Below are 17032 nucleotides of genomic sequence, written 5' to 3'. Positions count from 1 at the left end.
TTTTTGCATTGCACTTGTATCTGAAGGTGTAAGGGCAACTTTCTGTTAATCAATACCATGCAATTAGTCATGACCAGAACACCGGTAGTCAAATGAAGATTGTACAATTTCCACTTCGTGTAGTAGAAACATTGGGCTACTACAACTCCTACATCCCGTAGTAGGATGATGGGACTATGAGTCTGTAAAGGGGTGCTCTCAGATTAAACTATGCACTGATCATTCTAAACCAAGGGGGGGGGGGGGGATCTAGAAGGGCTCTACAAGCTTCCAGTCTAATGTAAACAGAAGAGGTCTGTAATTGGGCAACAAACAGTTATGAACCCATGTATTTTAGAATGGAGACCGAAATCAGACCTTAGTGTCTAGGTACAATGGCAGGTAAACTACAAACAAACATTTAAAATTTAGACACATAAGAGCCCATAAAGAGGGCATATGAAAACAAGCCTGCTTCCTGTTCAGAAGTAGACAATTACATTAAAAAATAGATCAGTCATTTCATATATTAAACATGAACCACTTAAGTCACGCGTTGTAAATATCCTTCAAAGGAAAAGAGTTTGTCGCAGGGTCCAAGAAGAAAGGGTCCTGGAGGTATTTCATAGATAGAGGCATGCAAGTGAGGAATCTGTACCGCTATCTTCCTACCAGCAAGCATTAAGGACAAAAGTGGAGCCTTGGGATGCATAGCACTGGGTTCAAGGTGACCAGTCCATTACAGTCCTGCATGGCTTGTCAGTGATAAAGTAGGTAGCCTTTGAGAGATGCTGGCAGCGGAAGTGCTTGGATTTCATTTAGTCTCTCTTTTCCCAATGCAATACGAACAGACCTTCTACACAAGTCCATTAGAGGCAAAGGTTCAGCTGTAAGAAAAATAAAAATATATATATTAAACAAACCAATACTACACAGTAGAAATAGTTCCGATGAGCTTACACTCCCAACTGCTTAGTTAAGACCACCTTAATGCAAATATACAGTGTGGATACATGGCTGCAACCAAAAGTGTTTGAACTATGCATAATTAATCTTTTGATCCCGGCCACTTCGATCACACAGCCTGATCAAGGACTCACTTCACCTCTACCTTTCGTTTTAGCTTGGACTGACGACTAGTTAGAGTATATAGCAGAAACAACCCCGACCGATTTCAGAAAAGGTGCAAGGTAAATTGTTATCCTGCATTTGTAATTAACAAGGCAACATTTTAATTTAGAAGGCCTGTCTACAAAGTTTTTAGCATAAAAACTCTTCTCATCCAAGCTATTCACCAAAATTCAGGTCGGCCATGAGCGAAAAGGGGCCTGCAAAGGGCAGCTTTTATTTAGTGTTCTGTCCGCATTCAGCTTTTCACACAGCAGCAGGCTCCCACAGCAGTGACTTTAGGTGGATGCAGCATCTGTCCACTGCTGGCTCCAAGACTGAGAACTGAGTGATCAAACACTGCTGACTGGCTCAGTGCTGAGCAGAGAGCTGGTGACTCAAATCACTGCTCTGCCCCATGATCACTGGGCTGTGAACGGTGTGGGAGCAGCTGGCTCAGGCTCTCGCTTGCTGAGAGGCTGAGCCAGGTGGGGGTCCAGGCTCCTGGGTGGATCCAGACCATCTGGTCATGATGTTTCCCCAAGCCTAGACCAGCCCTGTGATGTCAGACAACAGCGGGCTCCAGCAAACTTTACTCTTGTGATCCACAGAAGTACAGCCAAACAAGCTTTGGCTGTACTTTTAAATGCATGTTATTGCACTGTGGTGCCATTCAGGTTGAAGGCAATGCAACCCCAAAATCACACACTGCATTGCCATAAATGGTTTGTGTCTTAAATCATTTGAATTAACTGCCTTAACACACAATCCAAGTTAAACATGCAAAAAACATTTAAAAAAAAAAAACGAACAAGTATGAACTCATCTTATGCCTGGTACAAGTTGAAAATATCGGATGAATAATCGTCCTGGTTTTCTTGCATGCTAGTCTATTGAAAAATAGGTTCCTAAATCTGTTGCAAAAATTCTCGGACAGAATTCAGAAGTGTTGTGAAGTAATGTATTCTTTTGTTTCCGAGAATGGTCTTTGCCACACTTCTACAAATACTGTAGCAGTTACAGGACAATCATTCTGTTATTGTACAAGAAAGACTTTCATGTTTGTCCCTTCGAATAATTTCACATGACTGTTCTGATCGGCTCTGGAAAGCCGTGTACCAACGATCAGATTATTCCCAGCATGCGAACTAGGCATAAATGTACAGCTGTGAGATTAGATATGTACCACCAACAACCTCTCCTTTTGAGATTGCTCCCTGGCTGTCATACCGTTGTGCCACTGACTAAATACATACCACTCAAACTAAGCATGTGTGCCAGGGAAGACTGTAGTATTCCAGCCAAATTCAGTCAAGTAACTAGCATATTTTGGGCGTCACCAACAGCTCCTGTATGTTTCTTTGTCAAAGGCACAGCTATCTAGGTACCTATGGCAAAGCCTTTCTAGGCCTCACTGAAGGAAATCTAGAGCAATACATTGAATTTGCTCCTTTAGTTGGATGATAATTAGGTGGAATAACTTTTCCAGATTTCTATATATGCTCCTTGCTGCCTTTCCTGCTTTGGAGTACAATACCCCACAACTTGGTCTGGCAATATCTTCTGCTTTTAAGTCCTCTCAGTATCCAGGATGAGAATCTCAGACTGCTCATTTGGCACAGGCCAGGGAAAAATTCCTTTGAACAGCCAGGGCATCCACCCCCAGAGTTTAAACCAAGTAAAGCATTTACCTTCATTCACTTCAAAACAAATCCATTTCTGAAAGTAGTTCAGTAGGAGTATTCAAGAAGACTCTGCAAGACTGAACAGACCTGCAATCCCTCAGGGATAACCTCGGAAAGAGATCTGCCTATTCACCAGGCACAGCAAAAAAGTTTGCAGAAGCCTGGAAAGCAAATAAATCCCATTAAATATTGAGATGGCACACTGAGGATAATGGTTTCCTGGCTTGCAAAACCTATATAGCCTGGAAATAGACTTCTAGGTGCAAAAACGGTTACTTAAGTAAACAAAAATAGGAGAAAAATAAATCTAAGGGATGATGGAAAGTGACCATTTATAGAGTCGGTTCACACTGGGGCGACACGACTCTGTACCACTTTGGGGGAGACTTGTGCATTCCCATGCACCACGACTTCAGAGCAACTTGCATGGACTTCACATAATGGAAGTCTATGCAAGTCGCTCCAAGGTTGCCCTGAAGTAGTACAGGACCCTTTTTCTAAGTCGGAGTGACGTGACGCTCCTATTAGAACGGGTCCTGTAGAAGTCAATGGACTGCGAGGGAGTGCGACTTGTCAGGCTGTCAAGTCGCGCTAGTGTGGACCGGGTCTTAACTCCACTGATATTTCCTTATTTGTTACAAAGTAAGGCATCACTGAGCTAGGAATGGCATTCTTGGCCTTTTCTGATCATAAACACCCCCATGAAGAGATCCGACTAAGGATTTCCATCTGAAATTGGACTGGTAATTGGTATGGGTCTTGCTCATCAGTATTTGTCTAAAGACCATCCTATCCAACTTTTCTACCATTTGCAATTTAAACAAATCTGCCAAAATACTGAAGAGTTTTAAGAGTAGGGAAACCCTTAGTGGTATAGTTACAAGATCAATTTAGCTTGGCTACACCTGTTAAACCCCCCCCCCCCCCCTCATACTTACTCCTGCAGCATCGCTGGATAGAGACTGGCTCAGGTTTCTCAGCTGTCTGGTACTCTTTATTGGCTGGGACAGTAGCACGGTACGTTTAGCTCCCGCTGCTGTCAAAGTCAGACAGCCAATCAGGAGAGAGGGGGCAGGGCCGGGTCGTGGCTCCATTTCTTAAAGGACATGGAGTTGTGACTCAGCTCTGGTGCCCCCATAGCAAGCTGCTTGCTATGGGGGAAAACAGGAGGGAGGGGCCACGAGCACCAAAGAGGAGAATCCCATCTGCACAGAGTAGTAAGTATAATGTGTTTGTCATTAGAGCGAAGAAAAAAAAAACAAAACAAAATGCACAACACACTTTATAAGTGCCGGTTCACACTAACGCGGCATGACTTCGGGGGCGACCTGTGAAGTCACGTGCACCGTGACTTGCACAGACTTCATATAATAAATGATTAAAATAATAAGTTGCTCTGATGTCGCCCGAAGTAGTACAGGAACCTTTTTCTAAGTCGGAGCAACTTGAGTCGCTCCTATTAGAACTGTTCCCGTAGCACACAATGGACCGCGACTTGTCAGGCTGACCAGTCGCAGTAGTGTGAATGGAGTCTTAATGTGAAGTGAGCGCTATATGTAAATATTGTTGGTAGCAGCTAGCACACAAAAAAAAAAAAAAAAAAGTATATACAACCCAATAGCAGTGTACATTAAAATAAGTGCAGTGCTAATGATCATAAAAACGTCCAAAAGTCTCAAATGCAGACTAAAAAAAAAAAAAAAAATCACGTGAAGTGATCAGATAATGTGGAGAGATACACCCACATTCCAAAAAGTCCCAATATGTGTAGCAATCAAATCCATTGGCTGGTCTCCCACAAAGTAGAACAGTTCCTCCTGTGTAATACAGAGGATGCCAATTCACGCAAACATCAGGAAACAGAAATAAAACAATCGTGAAACATCTAGTGTTATAAAGGCATCTTCATTGTGCTGCTGGAATCTGACAAGCCCTGTAATGGGGTCAATCATAGTGTTGTATACATGGCCTGTAATGCTGGACCTACGATCACATGGGGCGTACTGCACAAAAAAGCTAACCACTGGGAGCCACAATGATAGTAATATAAGGAGTACATGAACAAATAAGATTTTGGCCACAAAAAGCTCACGAAAGACCGCCGCTCCTATCACAAGGATGCGGCGGTCAAGACGTTAGCGTGTAGGCCCTTGACAACACTTTTTGTTCAAACACGTTGTCACTGGGATCCGCCCATCACTGATGTCGTTTGTATATACATACATACACCTGGAAATTGTTAAAATTCTTAACTGGAAATTGTGAAACCGCCATCATGCCAGTGACCGAAAGTAACAAAACTGCCATATTGTCGGAGATCGGAAGTGCGGTTCATTCAGTAAAGGGATCTGCTTTCCCCTTAGAGCCAAACATAAATGCTACAATATCAAAGGTCGCAAATATATGCAATTACAAAGGGTATGCTTTTACTATACTACTGCCGATTGCCCGCAAGTTATAATCGCGCCCCCACCACTTCTACTCAATGGGCTAAAATTAAACCCAGAAGGTAATGCATAGCAGTATTTTACATTCAAGTATACCGATAATTTGGTAATCATAAAAAGCCAAGTATACATACGGGACATGCAAATTCCTTAAGCAAATGAAAACCCAGCATGTGGGATGTGGGTATAAGACAAGTTACAAAAACGTAATACACTAAAATATCAATTGTACCATACAGACAATTCCATAAAGTATACATATGCACAAAACCATAATATATAAAAATTCATCTAAAAATGCCTCAGTAAAAACCTATAAAATTTAAAAAACTATACAATTTATAGTTCTAAAAACCCTTAATTTTTTCATATTTAATATCACAAGTAAGAAAAATGATAAACCCAGGATCAATGAATGTATATTAGCTCTTATCCAAGAAGCAGTTGCTGTCAAAATCTACATTTAGGCCTTTTAGGGACCCCAGGCAACCAATTTCATGTACTCACCGTCTTTCTAGACACCTCCCTCTTTTGTTGGTGCCTCGCCAATGTGGTTACTATATGAAGCCCAACAAACTTCAATTTACTCACATGCCTCCTATGGAGCCTTCCAAAGTGGGCCAAGAAATGATGCTCCTTAAAACCTCTATGTTGTATACATGTTCCCTTAGTCACGAAGAAGTCTGATGGTTCTCCCAATATATTGTTTCCGACATGAGCATTCCAACATGTATACAATATGCCTGGTATTGCAGGTTATAAGATCATCCACATAGGACTTCTGAGTGGCGTTAGAATGGAATTGGGTACACTGCCGGATAGTTTTAGTCTCTCTGGATATGATACTACAGGGGAAGAAACCCTTCAGATCTATAAAAAAAAAAAAAAAAAAAAGGGTGCTAATCTATCCCTTAAAGTCAAAGCCCTCTTAAATACGACTTGGGGTTATACAGGTAGAAGTCACTTAAGGACAGGGTCATTTTCCAAGATTCCCCAATGTTTCATAGTCCTTTTAACTTGGAAGTGTTGAGTTGAAACATTGGTAATGAACGGGCAAAAATTGTCCTTTACAGGTTCTTCGTTTTGTACTGCGTAATGTTTCCCTGTCGATTTGCTACTGTCTGTAAAAGGTTTCCTAAAATGTTAGGAAGTTATTCATATGCAGAGAGACAAACTACTGTACGGAAATTTACCCAATTCCATTCCAACACCATTCATAAGTCATACTATGTGGAGGATTTTTACATGCAATACCAGGCATATCCTATACATGTTGGAATACCCATGTCAGAAAAAAATCAATTAGGACACCATCAGACGTCTTTGTGACCGACTAAGGGGACACATACATACACACATTATATAAAGGATTTTTGTACTTAACGTAAAATCCATTGCGAAGTTTGACAGCCACAGCGCTCCATGAATCATAACTAGAGGGTTCAACTGCCTCCTTCAGGAGTAGGACTAGGGAGAACAAAAAGACACCTGGCTATGCCTATGGGCCATCCTCAGCTGGTATTTAACCCCCCTTTCTGCTCTAGGTAATCAGTTTAGTAGCAAGCAGTATTTAGAAGTATCAGAACTCCATAAAGGGGTGGGTGCTGTGTCTGTCTAACTCAGAAATAGAATCGGTAAGTACTAAAAATCCCATTTTCTTTCGTTCGACAGACAGCGCTTCATAAATCATTACTAGTGGGACGCCCAAAAGCAGTGCCAAAAGGAAAATGAGGGGTGGGAAAAATAACCCAAGGCTAAGCAGAAGAGCCTATTAACCAGGACACAGGAGCCCCATCTGCAAATAAAGGTAAAACCACACCCCTCAAGAGGGAACAGACCCTCTTAAACCACCTTTAACCACCCTCTTTGGCTGGCAAAACTTTGCAGCCAAAAAAAGCATCCGCAGATACCAAAGTATCTACCTTCTAGAATTTTGTGAAAGTATGCACGGGCGACCAAGTAGTCGCCTTGCAAATTTGCCATATTGAAGCCTAAAGGCGGGAAGGTCCAAGATGACATTACTTAGAGCAGGGGGGGTTGTATACCAGCTGAGGAAGGCCCATGGGCGTAGCCAGGTTTGTTTTGTTCTGCCTAGTCCTACTGCTGGAGGGAATATAACCCACTAGTTATGATTTATGGAGCGTTGTGTCTGTCAATGAACGAAAGAGAAAAGATGTTTTAAAGGAGCTTCATCGGCCCACTTATGAAGGTTCTATAGGAGGGAACATGAGTCAATTGAAGTTTGTGGGGATTGATGTAGTAAAATCACATTGGCGAGGCACCAGCAAGGAGGGAGGTGATTAGAAAGGAGACAGTGGGTACATTAACTGGGTTGCCTGGTCCCTAAAGGCCTTAAATGTAGATTCGGACATTAACTGCTTCTTGGATAACAGCTAAAGAATTATATACAGTCACCCTGGGTTTATAATTTTCTGACCTAACTTATGCACAAAACCCATAGTGTGTATGTATGCATACTTTATGGAATTGTCTGATGTATGGTACGATATTTTTAGTGCATTATGTTTGTTAAATTGTCTGTTTGATAACCACATACTGGGGTTTCGTTTGCATGTCCTGTATGTATACTTGGCTTTTTAGGATTACCAAATTATCTGTACACATGAATGTAAACTACTACATCTATGCATTACCTACATTTTAGTCCATTGCGTAGGAGTGGTGGGGGCCGCTATTATAACTTGCAGGCAATCTGCAGTAATCTAGTAAAAGCATACCTTTTGTAATTGCATGCATTTGTGACCTTTGATAATATGAGGGCTGCAACTAATTTTCATAATTAGTTGGCCAATTAATATTTAGATCAGATCAAAACCTTAAAAAAAATTATATATATTAAAATTATCTATATTCAGTGGTAAATCCAAGCTATATGGTTAGAGAGCAAAGTCTCTAACCCAGTCTGAGACGACAGAAGCGATATACTGTAGATACACTATTAGAGGCTCAATCTGGTAAATATCCGACTCGGATCAAATTTTTTTTTTTTTTTTTTTTTAAATAAAGACTGATTTTCAGACAGAACTGTAATATGATGTATGACAGACTCCCTTGTCATAGGCAAGTGGCTTGGATAAAAGCTCCCTGCGCCTGCTGTCACTTATGCTGGCCATACAAACACAAGGTCTTGAATTTTTTTTTTTTTTTTTTTCTTTAAGAACATTGGTTCAATTTTCAAATCGCTGAAAATGAACGTGGGTTTGACCCCCATTCACAGTAATGGGAAGATTCGAAAGAATAGAAAATTTCTTGGTCAGAGGAATTTTCAGACAATGTATGTAGTTTTCGTTCAGAAATCACATTGATTTTAAAACTGAATGTTAAAAGCAAGTGAAATTTTCAAATGACATTCTTTTATTCAGTGAATGTACGAAGATTTGTTGTACGAATATGCTCGTCCGAAAAAACAATGTGTATGGCCAGCATAAGACTCGGTTCACGCCTATGCAGTTTGCTTTATGCTTTATTGTTGCACGTTTTGCATTTATGCCTTTTGGCCAATTTGTAGGGCAGATTAAAAAGAAAAAAACAACAAACCTTGTATACTTACCTGCTGTGTATAATGGTTTTGCACAGAGCAGTCCTGATTCTCCTCTTCTGGGGTCCCCCTGAGGCCTCTGGCACCTCCTGCCTTCAGTGCCCCAAAAGCAAGCTGCAAACTATAGTATAAAGTGCCCCAATAGCAAGGTAAATAAACTGCCTTTAGAACCACTCACTTCCTGCCCAGGACAACATGTGCCACGAGGCATTGCTCTTCACACATTCACAAGTTCTAAGGCACTTACTGACACCTTTATACAGTGTACTTCACTGTCTTCCGATATGTTAAATTCATTCTGTAATCTGTATGCAGGCCAACTAATCAATATAAATAGTTGACAACTATTTTCATAATCAATTAGTTGTCGATTTGGTCCTATAATATAGCATTGATGTTTGGCGCTAAGGGGAAAGCAGATCCTTTACTTAATGAACCGCAGTCTGATCCGACAACATGGCTGTTACTTCTGGTCACTGGCAAGATGGCGGTTTTACAACTTCCGGTTAAGAAGTTTAGCAATTTCCAGGTCTGGGTATATAAATGACATACAAGAAGTCAGTGATAGGCAGATCCCTATGACAACGTGTTTGAACACAAAACTTGTTGGGAAGGGGCCTACATGCCGACGTCTTCACCGCCAAATCCTTGTAATAGGAGCGGCAGTCTCATGCAAGTTTTTTTAGGCCAAAATATTTTTTATTTGTACATTTACTCGGATCTTAAATAAAAACTATAATATATTAGCATCATTGTGGCTCCCGGTGGGGAGCTTTGTTCAGTAAACCCCATATTATCAGTGATGGTAGGTCCAGTATTACAGGCCATGTCTACAACACTATGATCTACACCATTACAGGGCTTGTCTGATTGCAGCTTTCTGGTGAGTATCGGAATGGTGAAGGGAGCACAATGAAGATATCTTTATAAACACAAGAGGGGTTTCACCATTTTATGGCTGTCGTTTCTGGATATGTTTGGTTAGTGGACTGGCCCCCTCTGTCACACTGGAAGAACTGTTCTACTTTGTGGGACAACAGCCAATGGATTTAGGATTAATACACATATTGGGACTTTTGGATTATACATTTCTTCACATTCTTAGATTCTGATCATTTGGTGGTTATTATTTTAGTAATTTAGCATTGCATTTGAGACTTGGACGTTTTGTAATCAATAGCGCTGCACTTGTTACACAAAACACACTCTTACCTGTCCCAGGATCCAGCAATGTCCTCACCCAACCCCACTCTGCTTGTCTTCGGATGCAGGCACTGGCATCCTAACTGGGCAATGGACTAAATCCTTCTGGCTTCACAGCCGGCTGCCCACTGCACGATGGGTCTTGCAGTCACAAGAAACTGCGGGGGGCGTTCCTGAACTTCACAGTGCCACGGCAATCGGCCAGAAGTTGGTGCCGTTACTTTACAAAATCAGGTACCTGCTAACCCCCCCCCCCCCCCCCAAAAAAAAATCCCAAATATCAGAGATAAGGGGCTCCAGGGGCAGGAGGAAAGAAAAAGAAAAAAAGGAAATTCCCTTTTGGGTAAAGTTCCACTGTAAGGAACTCCAGGAAACCCTGCTAAAATTCCAAAGATGCCCCTTTAGGCTTTTACACGAGTGTTTATGCCATTTAGCATGTTCGTTCTTAATCTTTATTTACAGGTTAAAATTGGGCTGTTTTATTACTCTTTTCGTGCATGTGGCCAGATTCACCGGGCGAGCAAAGCCATGGCCGCTCAAATCCGCCCTACATTCATTATAAAGTATTGCACATGCACGTTTGGTCCACATCTCGGTCATCCCCGTGCACGAAGCACAGCATTTCCAGCCCATTTTGCGCATGCTTTTATAGCAGTGGCAGCGAACATCCGCTGGCTGTTACAACATGTAAACAAAGGGCTGGAAGCACTATGCTTCGTGTGGCCAAGATGTGGACCTAGTGCGCATGCACAATATTTTACACTGAATGCAGGGCAAATTTAACAGCTATGGCTTTACTTGCCCACAGTAAAGATAGCCACATGCAGCAAAAGGACAGTGTCTGCCTATCCACACCCTTGTTCGGCTCTCCTCCCCTCCATGCCACTCAGGAGAAAAAAAAAAAACCCACACAACTCACTTCTGGGATTATATGATAAATAAACCAGGAGTCAAGGGGACTAGAGCTACCCACCACATTTGCCTAGGATAGAGGTAATGAATTAAAATTCATAGAGGTCCGGTCAGTACATTTCATCCAGTAGAGGTCCAGATTTCATGTCCGCTATTGCCCCTTAACATCGCAGATGACCCTTTACATTCCAGCCCCCTTCACATAAAAAAGCCTGCCTTTTACAATACTGCTCCCCATTAACATTATAGCACCCCTTTTATATTTTCCAACATAATACCCCTTCCAATCCAAGCCACTCTAAATAAAAGCAACCCCCTTTACATCAAATCCCCCCCCATTATAGCACCCCCTTTCTATTGCAAAACCTACATTACATCCCAGTCCCTCCTTTCATAGCATTCCATTCTGTACATAGCCCACCTTCATACAGCCCCTCTATCTTTACATCAGTGTGATCATCCCTCCTGCTCCCCTTCTAGTCCTACCTTTCATAGCAGAGGGCAGGAGGAGCAATCGGTCCGGATCAAGGGCAGAAGCTTCCCAACTTCTTCTGATAAGGGTGGGATGGGTTGCTAGGACTGCCCCATGTCATAGCAATCAATCGGCCGCTTGTTAACTAGTAGTGGGACAGCTCCTGCCCTCCATTCAGCCTGACTGCTCCTCCTACCCTCTGCCTTGCTGACAAGACAGCAGCAGGAGGGAAGAGGACACCGGCAGCTAAATTGCATGGCCGTGGTAGTCCAGAAAGGACTGTCACCTGGTTTAGTTTTGGGGCAGCACTACAAAACTTTCCATTTAATAAAAAACAGATAGGAGACAGGTTCTAGAGAACATTTTTGGGGTTCAATTTACAATCAGGGAATTAACACTGCACTGTTTTGTTTGCACAGTTCCCTTCCACAATGTGAAACCATTTTTTATTGAGCCTGCCAAAGACTGAGCAAATTTCCTTTAACCATGGGTTGAGCCGGGGGGGGGGGGGGTTGTCGATTGATAAGTTGGGCTAGGGGGGAACCATCCCCACCTGAAGACAGTGATTAGTGCTAGTGGCTGTAAGTCACTAGTGATCAGTGCATGTAAACTCTGCTGAACTGGTTGAGAGTCAAACCATCTATAGGCGGCCTCAGTTGCAATTCTGATATTACACTTCAAATCATTATTTGTATTAGTCCTTGCAGCCTTAAAATGTATTAGTGACATAATTCTGTTCTAATCAGAATAGCCTGCAAACTCCCAGAGCAGTTTGACAAACCACCTTTGCTGTAAACATGGCTTAGCCACCACTGGGGTGTACTGAACACAGGAGACTTGCTCTGCCCTGAGAGAAGTGGAGAACCAGTCGCCTTCCTAATACAGCAAACTGCTCTGGAAAGCCGGTGGCCACATTGCATGAAAAGGGCAGTCAACATAATGCTAGAGTGAAGCAAAAAGATAGTGAAAAAACTTACGGTCAAGTCCATTGATATAACGCATCTTAATTTCACAGTGGCCCCAAACTGCACTGACAACAGGATATAGTTTCTTTCCCTTTAGTCCTCTAAAAGCAGTGCCCATGTACTGTCCATCAACAATGAAACTCAGCGTACCATCATCCATGTCTAGTACCACCAAGAAAGAATCTGGCACAATGAAGGTTTCATCAGCCTCCAGAAAAGCAGGGTATGTTCTACTTGGCTGATTTTTACCATCATGGTATAGTTTGTTCCTTCCCAAGTCCCAGCCCCAAGACTTGCCATTGCTGCCTATTAGTGTGGTATATCCTACAGAATGTAGTGGTGCGTCTGCTGTTGCTACTCCCACGACAGCATGAGTCCCCCGCTGTCTCATGACCCACGTTATTTCCCATACATGTAGGCCCCGCGTGTAACCAACTTTGCCACGAATGGCATCTGTACTTTGTGCCACCGGATGCCGGTGAAAAACAAGTTTGTCATCTTCTTTGACAAAAACATTGAGCGACCGATCATTATTATTCCACGAGTGCTGAAGCTGTACTTCATAAGGTACTGGTGGCATATCCAATAAGAGGTCCAAACGAGCAGGTTTACAGTAGTCCAGACCCTGGAGATCTTGCTTTAGCGGCCTGTACGTAGGGTCCCTCATATCCACTGTCTTTATGCCTCCTGTAACCTTCTGACCCATAATCCAATGCAGTTTTACTCCTAGTGTTCCAAAGGCAAGGTCATCCAGATGTTCAGCCCCCTCGTGTTCACTGTCCAGTAAAAAGTTCCCAGGAGCTTAATGATTCAGGCCAGGCTGTCCTAATACAGAAAAAAAAAAAAAAAAGGAAAGTTAATGATTGAAGGAGCATACTCCATATTTTACTATACTGTAGTGTAAATAGACCCTAGCTACACTGAAGCAAAAGAGCAGACAAGGACAGGGCAGAAGCTACATCTTAGGACAAAATGATGCTGAGAAATTAACCATTAAAAAGAAGTTCACATTCTGAAAAATGTGAATGGCAGAAAATATGTACCTTGCTGTTCAGTTTCTTGCTTCAAGTGGGTAAAGGCTTCAAGGTCTTTACCTTCCCCCCACAGACCCCCCCTCAATACTCTCCTGAGCCGCCTCTTGATCCAGCAATATGCACAAGAGGCTAAGCTGTCACGAGACTGCCTCTCCTCACTGGCTGACATAGCAGCGGGTCCCTATTGGCTCAGCAGTGAGTCCCTATTGGCTCACACTGCTGTCATCAGCCAGTGAGGCAATGAGGGCAGGGCAGAGCCCACGTCTTATGGACGCATAGACCAGGGCTTGGAAGTGAACATGCAGTGTCCCCAGGGAAAGTGTCTCTGGGTGCACTGCTCAAGCAGGAAGAGCCAGGAGCGCTGGGGTGCGACCCAAAAATAGGGGCTACTCTTAGGGGTAAAACACCCCACAAGCTTAATATCACTTTAATGTTTAAAGACCACAGACAAGTGCAGACCATGTGGAAAGATCCAGCTCTACAATGTAATTCTATATAAAGGAATAATATTTTGAAGCTTATAGATTCAATATAATTTGGAAAAGCGGAAATCCAGACAGAAGCAGCTAAATACATAACACATCTGAAATAAAATGTTTTGGAAGACAAAGGCCTCACATATGCAAACTGAAAATGACCCAACTACGCATGGCAGGAACCCCTACTGGACAGCAAAGCCAGGGTCTACCCTCTACTGCAACACCACCAACCCTACTATATCATTCTGACTGGACAAAGCACACCGTCTACACCTTAGCAGAACCCAACTGGCCCCTAGTGTAGGCCCTTTATTTCTTCATCCATTGCCTTAGTCTAACCTAAGGCCCTTGGAGAAAATACAAGTACTGTTTACCGAGTAAATTAAATGGTTGATCTTTAAAAAGTCTACACAATACAGCTCAGGAAAAAAAAAAAAAAAAAAAAAAAAAAAAGGTTATTTGCATTTGGAACTATATTGGAGCTTAAAAATGTGCAAAGGGTAGTACAGAAGAAGCATGTAGCTAAGCAGTCTTGTCCAGCTTGATTTTCCAAGCTGCTGAAAGCCAGGTTGTTGCCCATTACTGCACTTTGTACTATTTAATAAAGTAACTTTCTCCACAGGCTGTATACTGTATGTGAATCATGTAACTGACCACATCGCTGACTGTCACCAAATACCAGTAAAGGTTCCTTATTTGTGCAGCTGCTGCTGACTCAATAGCTTGGGAAAAAAAAAAAAAAAAATGAAGATTAACTTTAAATGTAACACTGTTAACCACTTGCTGACCAGCCGTTGTACTTCTACTGCGGCAGGTCAGCTGTCTCACGAAACAATGTACCTGTACGTCGTTTCACAAGACAGCTAGCAGGGGCACGAACACACCAGTTAGCCATGGGGGCCAATCAGCAGGTCCTGCAGCCGCAAATCGCTCCCCGTGGAGACAGAATGGCGGTCTGTCGATGTAAGCACGACAGACTGCTGTTCTGTCAGTAATGAACACAGGGATCCTGTGTTCCTCCCATTCTAGGAACACAGGTCTGTTCATCCAGCAAGCCTATCCCACACAGAAAGCACGCCCTAGGGACACATTTAACCATTTGGCAGGGGAAGGGGTTAACACCAGGCACAATCAGTGTCCTAAATACAGTAACCATGCATATTTTTAGCACCATTACTGTAGCAATGTCACTGGTCCCCCCCAAAAGTGTCAAAATCTCAGTTAGGTGACCGATCTTTCCGTAGCAATCCCACTCAAAAAAAAATAGGATTTTTTATTGGGCATGTTTTGCAGCAGGAAAGTAAAGAATGTTTCAGAATTGTCCCTTGTTTAGAAGGCAAAAAAAAAATTAAGATTTTTGTCTTACTGTAAAATCCATTTCATTGATGGACACAGCTCCTGATCCTTAGCAATTGGGTTATACTGCCCCCTACAGGAGTAGGATACTAGGCAGGAAAAAGCTTGACTACGCCTGTGGGCAGTCCCAGGGGAACTCAGCTATAGGCACTCCGTTTCGTTATAAGTAGCGTCAGAAGAAAGCCAACTCCAGAGGAGCGGGTGCTGTGTCTGTCAATGGACAGAGAAATGGATTTTACGGCAAGTCAAAAATCCAATTCTCTTTCGTTCATTGACAGACAGCTCCAGATTCTTAACCACTGGGACGTTAAGCAGTGTTAAACATGAGGGGTGGGAAAACAGCAGAAAATCCAAGGCTAACCATAGCCAACCAAGTAACATGGAGCTCACACCCTTAAAGAGGGCCAAGTCCTCTAAGCAGCAGCCAGCAAAACCTTGTGGCCAAAAGAATCCATAGATGCCAACACATTCACTTTAAAATTTTTTGTAATAGTGTGCACAGACGACCAGGTAGCAGCCTTGCATCACTGACACTTGAGGACGGAAGCCCAGAAGACACTAAGCGCCCTAGTAGTGTGCTCCTTGACTAGGAAAGGAGGAACCTGACCCCTGATGCAATAGGCCTGAACCACAGTCTGTCTGATCCATCTGGAAATGGTCGCAGAAGCGCAACCCTTTGTGTGGTCTCTCCGTGCACACAAATAGCTGGACTTCCTAAAAGACTCCAAAGCTGCCAGGTACACCCTATGTGCCCAGAGCACATCCAAGGCAATTTCCTTTGGATGTTTTGCCTGGGACACAAGGCAGGCAAAACAAGGTCTTCATTCAAATTAATGTCAAGAGACACCACCTTCGGAAGGAATGACTGACAGGGCCGAAGCACCACCTTATCCTCGTGAATCACCAATAAGGTGGACAGGATAACTCCGCCAGTTCCGAGACACTGCGCGCAGAGGTGATGGCCTCTCTTTGGTGGCTACCTTCTGGGGCAGCGCAAGCAGGGAAACCTCCCGAATATGTTCAAAAGGGAGGCTTCTGTAGAGCTGACAGCACCACATAAAGATCCCAGGGCAGCAATGGAGCCCACACTAAAGAAACCAAAATGTCAGACCCTGAAGAAAAGGTTAACCAGGGAGTACAAGGCTAAAGGTAGTTAAAGCGGTTGTAAACCCAAAAAAAAACCTGCAAGACAAAGGCATAATCAGCTAGTATGCATCGCATACTAGCCCATTATGTGTAACTTACCTTAGAACGAAGCCCCGACACGGACCCCCGGACATCGCTGCAGGCGCTGCCATGATCCCTCGCCGTCTTCTGGGTTCGGCGGCTCCGGCGCGGTGATTGGCCAGAAGAGACGGCTCCGGCGCAGTGACCGTGCCGGTTTAGGAGATATTATTTGTACCTACAGGTAAGCCTTATTATAGGCTTACCTGTAGGTAAAAGTGTCAAAAAGCGGGATACTACCACTTTTAAGTGGGGAAAAAAAATAAGCTAAAGCCGATACCTAGCTCTTGATGGTACTCCAGGCCAAATTTCTGTGCAACCCCTGTGGAGGGAAAGCTAGATTCAAGCCACCGAGATGGAGCGAGGATGAACCCCAAGAGACACCATGCAATGTACATCTTCCACAAACAATGGTAACTCTTCCTAGAAGTAGATTGCCTTACTTTCAACAGCGTAGAAATCACCGACTCAGACAAACTCCATCCTTCAGCCCCTGGCATTCAACAGCTAAGCCCTCAAATCCAACAACTGTAAAGCAGGATGGAAGATTGGTCCTTGGGGTTTCTTCGAGGATCTGCTTTCCCAAGGAGCATAGGCAACCAGCCGTACC

General features: G+C 43.2%; 1 protein-coding gene across 2 annotated transcripts in view; it reads right to left on the bottom strand.

Moving 5' to 3' along the window:
- Positions 1–249: 249 nt before the first annotated feature.
- SPSB1 (splA/ryanodine receptor domain and SOCS box containing 1) overlaps positions 250–17032 on the bottom strand; it is a 36056-nt gene continuing 19273 nt past the window's right edge. The window contains exons 2-3 of one of the 2 annotated variants that reach the window (XM_082273072.1): positions 12342–13154; positions 250–866 (exon numbers count right to left, since the gene is read on the bottom strand). In XM_082273072.1, coding sequence (XP_082129198.1) covers positions 739–866; positions 12342–13035 — 822 coding nt within the window. In that variant the 5' untranslated portion in view covers positions 13036–13154 and the 3' untranslated portion in view covers positions 250–738. The remainder of the gene's footprint in view (positions 867–12341; positions 13155–17032) is intronic. The other variant, XM_082273073.1, reaches the window with a different exon arrangement.

The sequence above is a fragment of the Pelophylax lessonae genome, assembly GCF_965119305.1.
Source record: "Pelophylax lessonae genome assembly, chromosome: 12".
Taxonomy (NCBI): Eukaryota; Metazoa; Chordata; class Amphibia; order Anura; family Ranidae; genus Pelophylax; species Pelophylax lessonae.
This window is presented reverse-complemented; position numbering and strand designations above follow the sequence as displayed.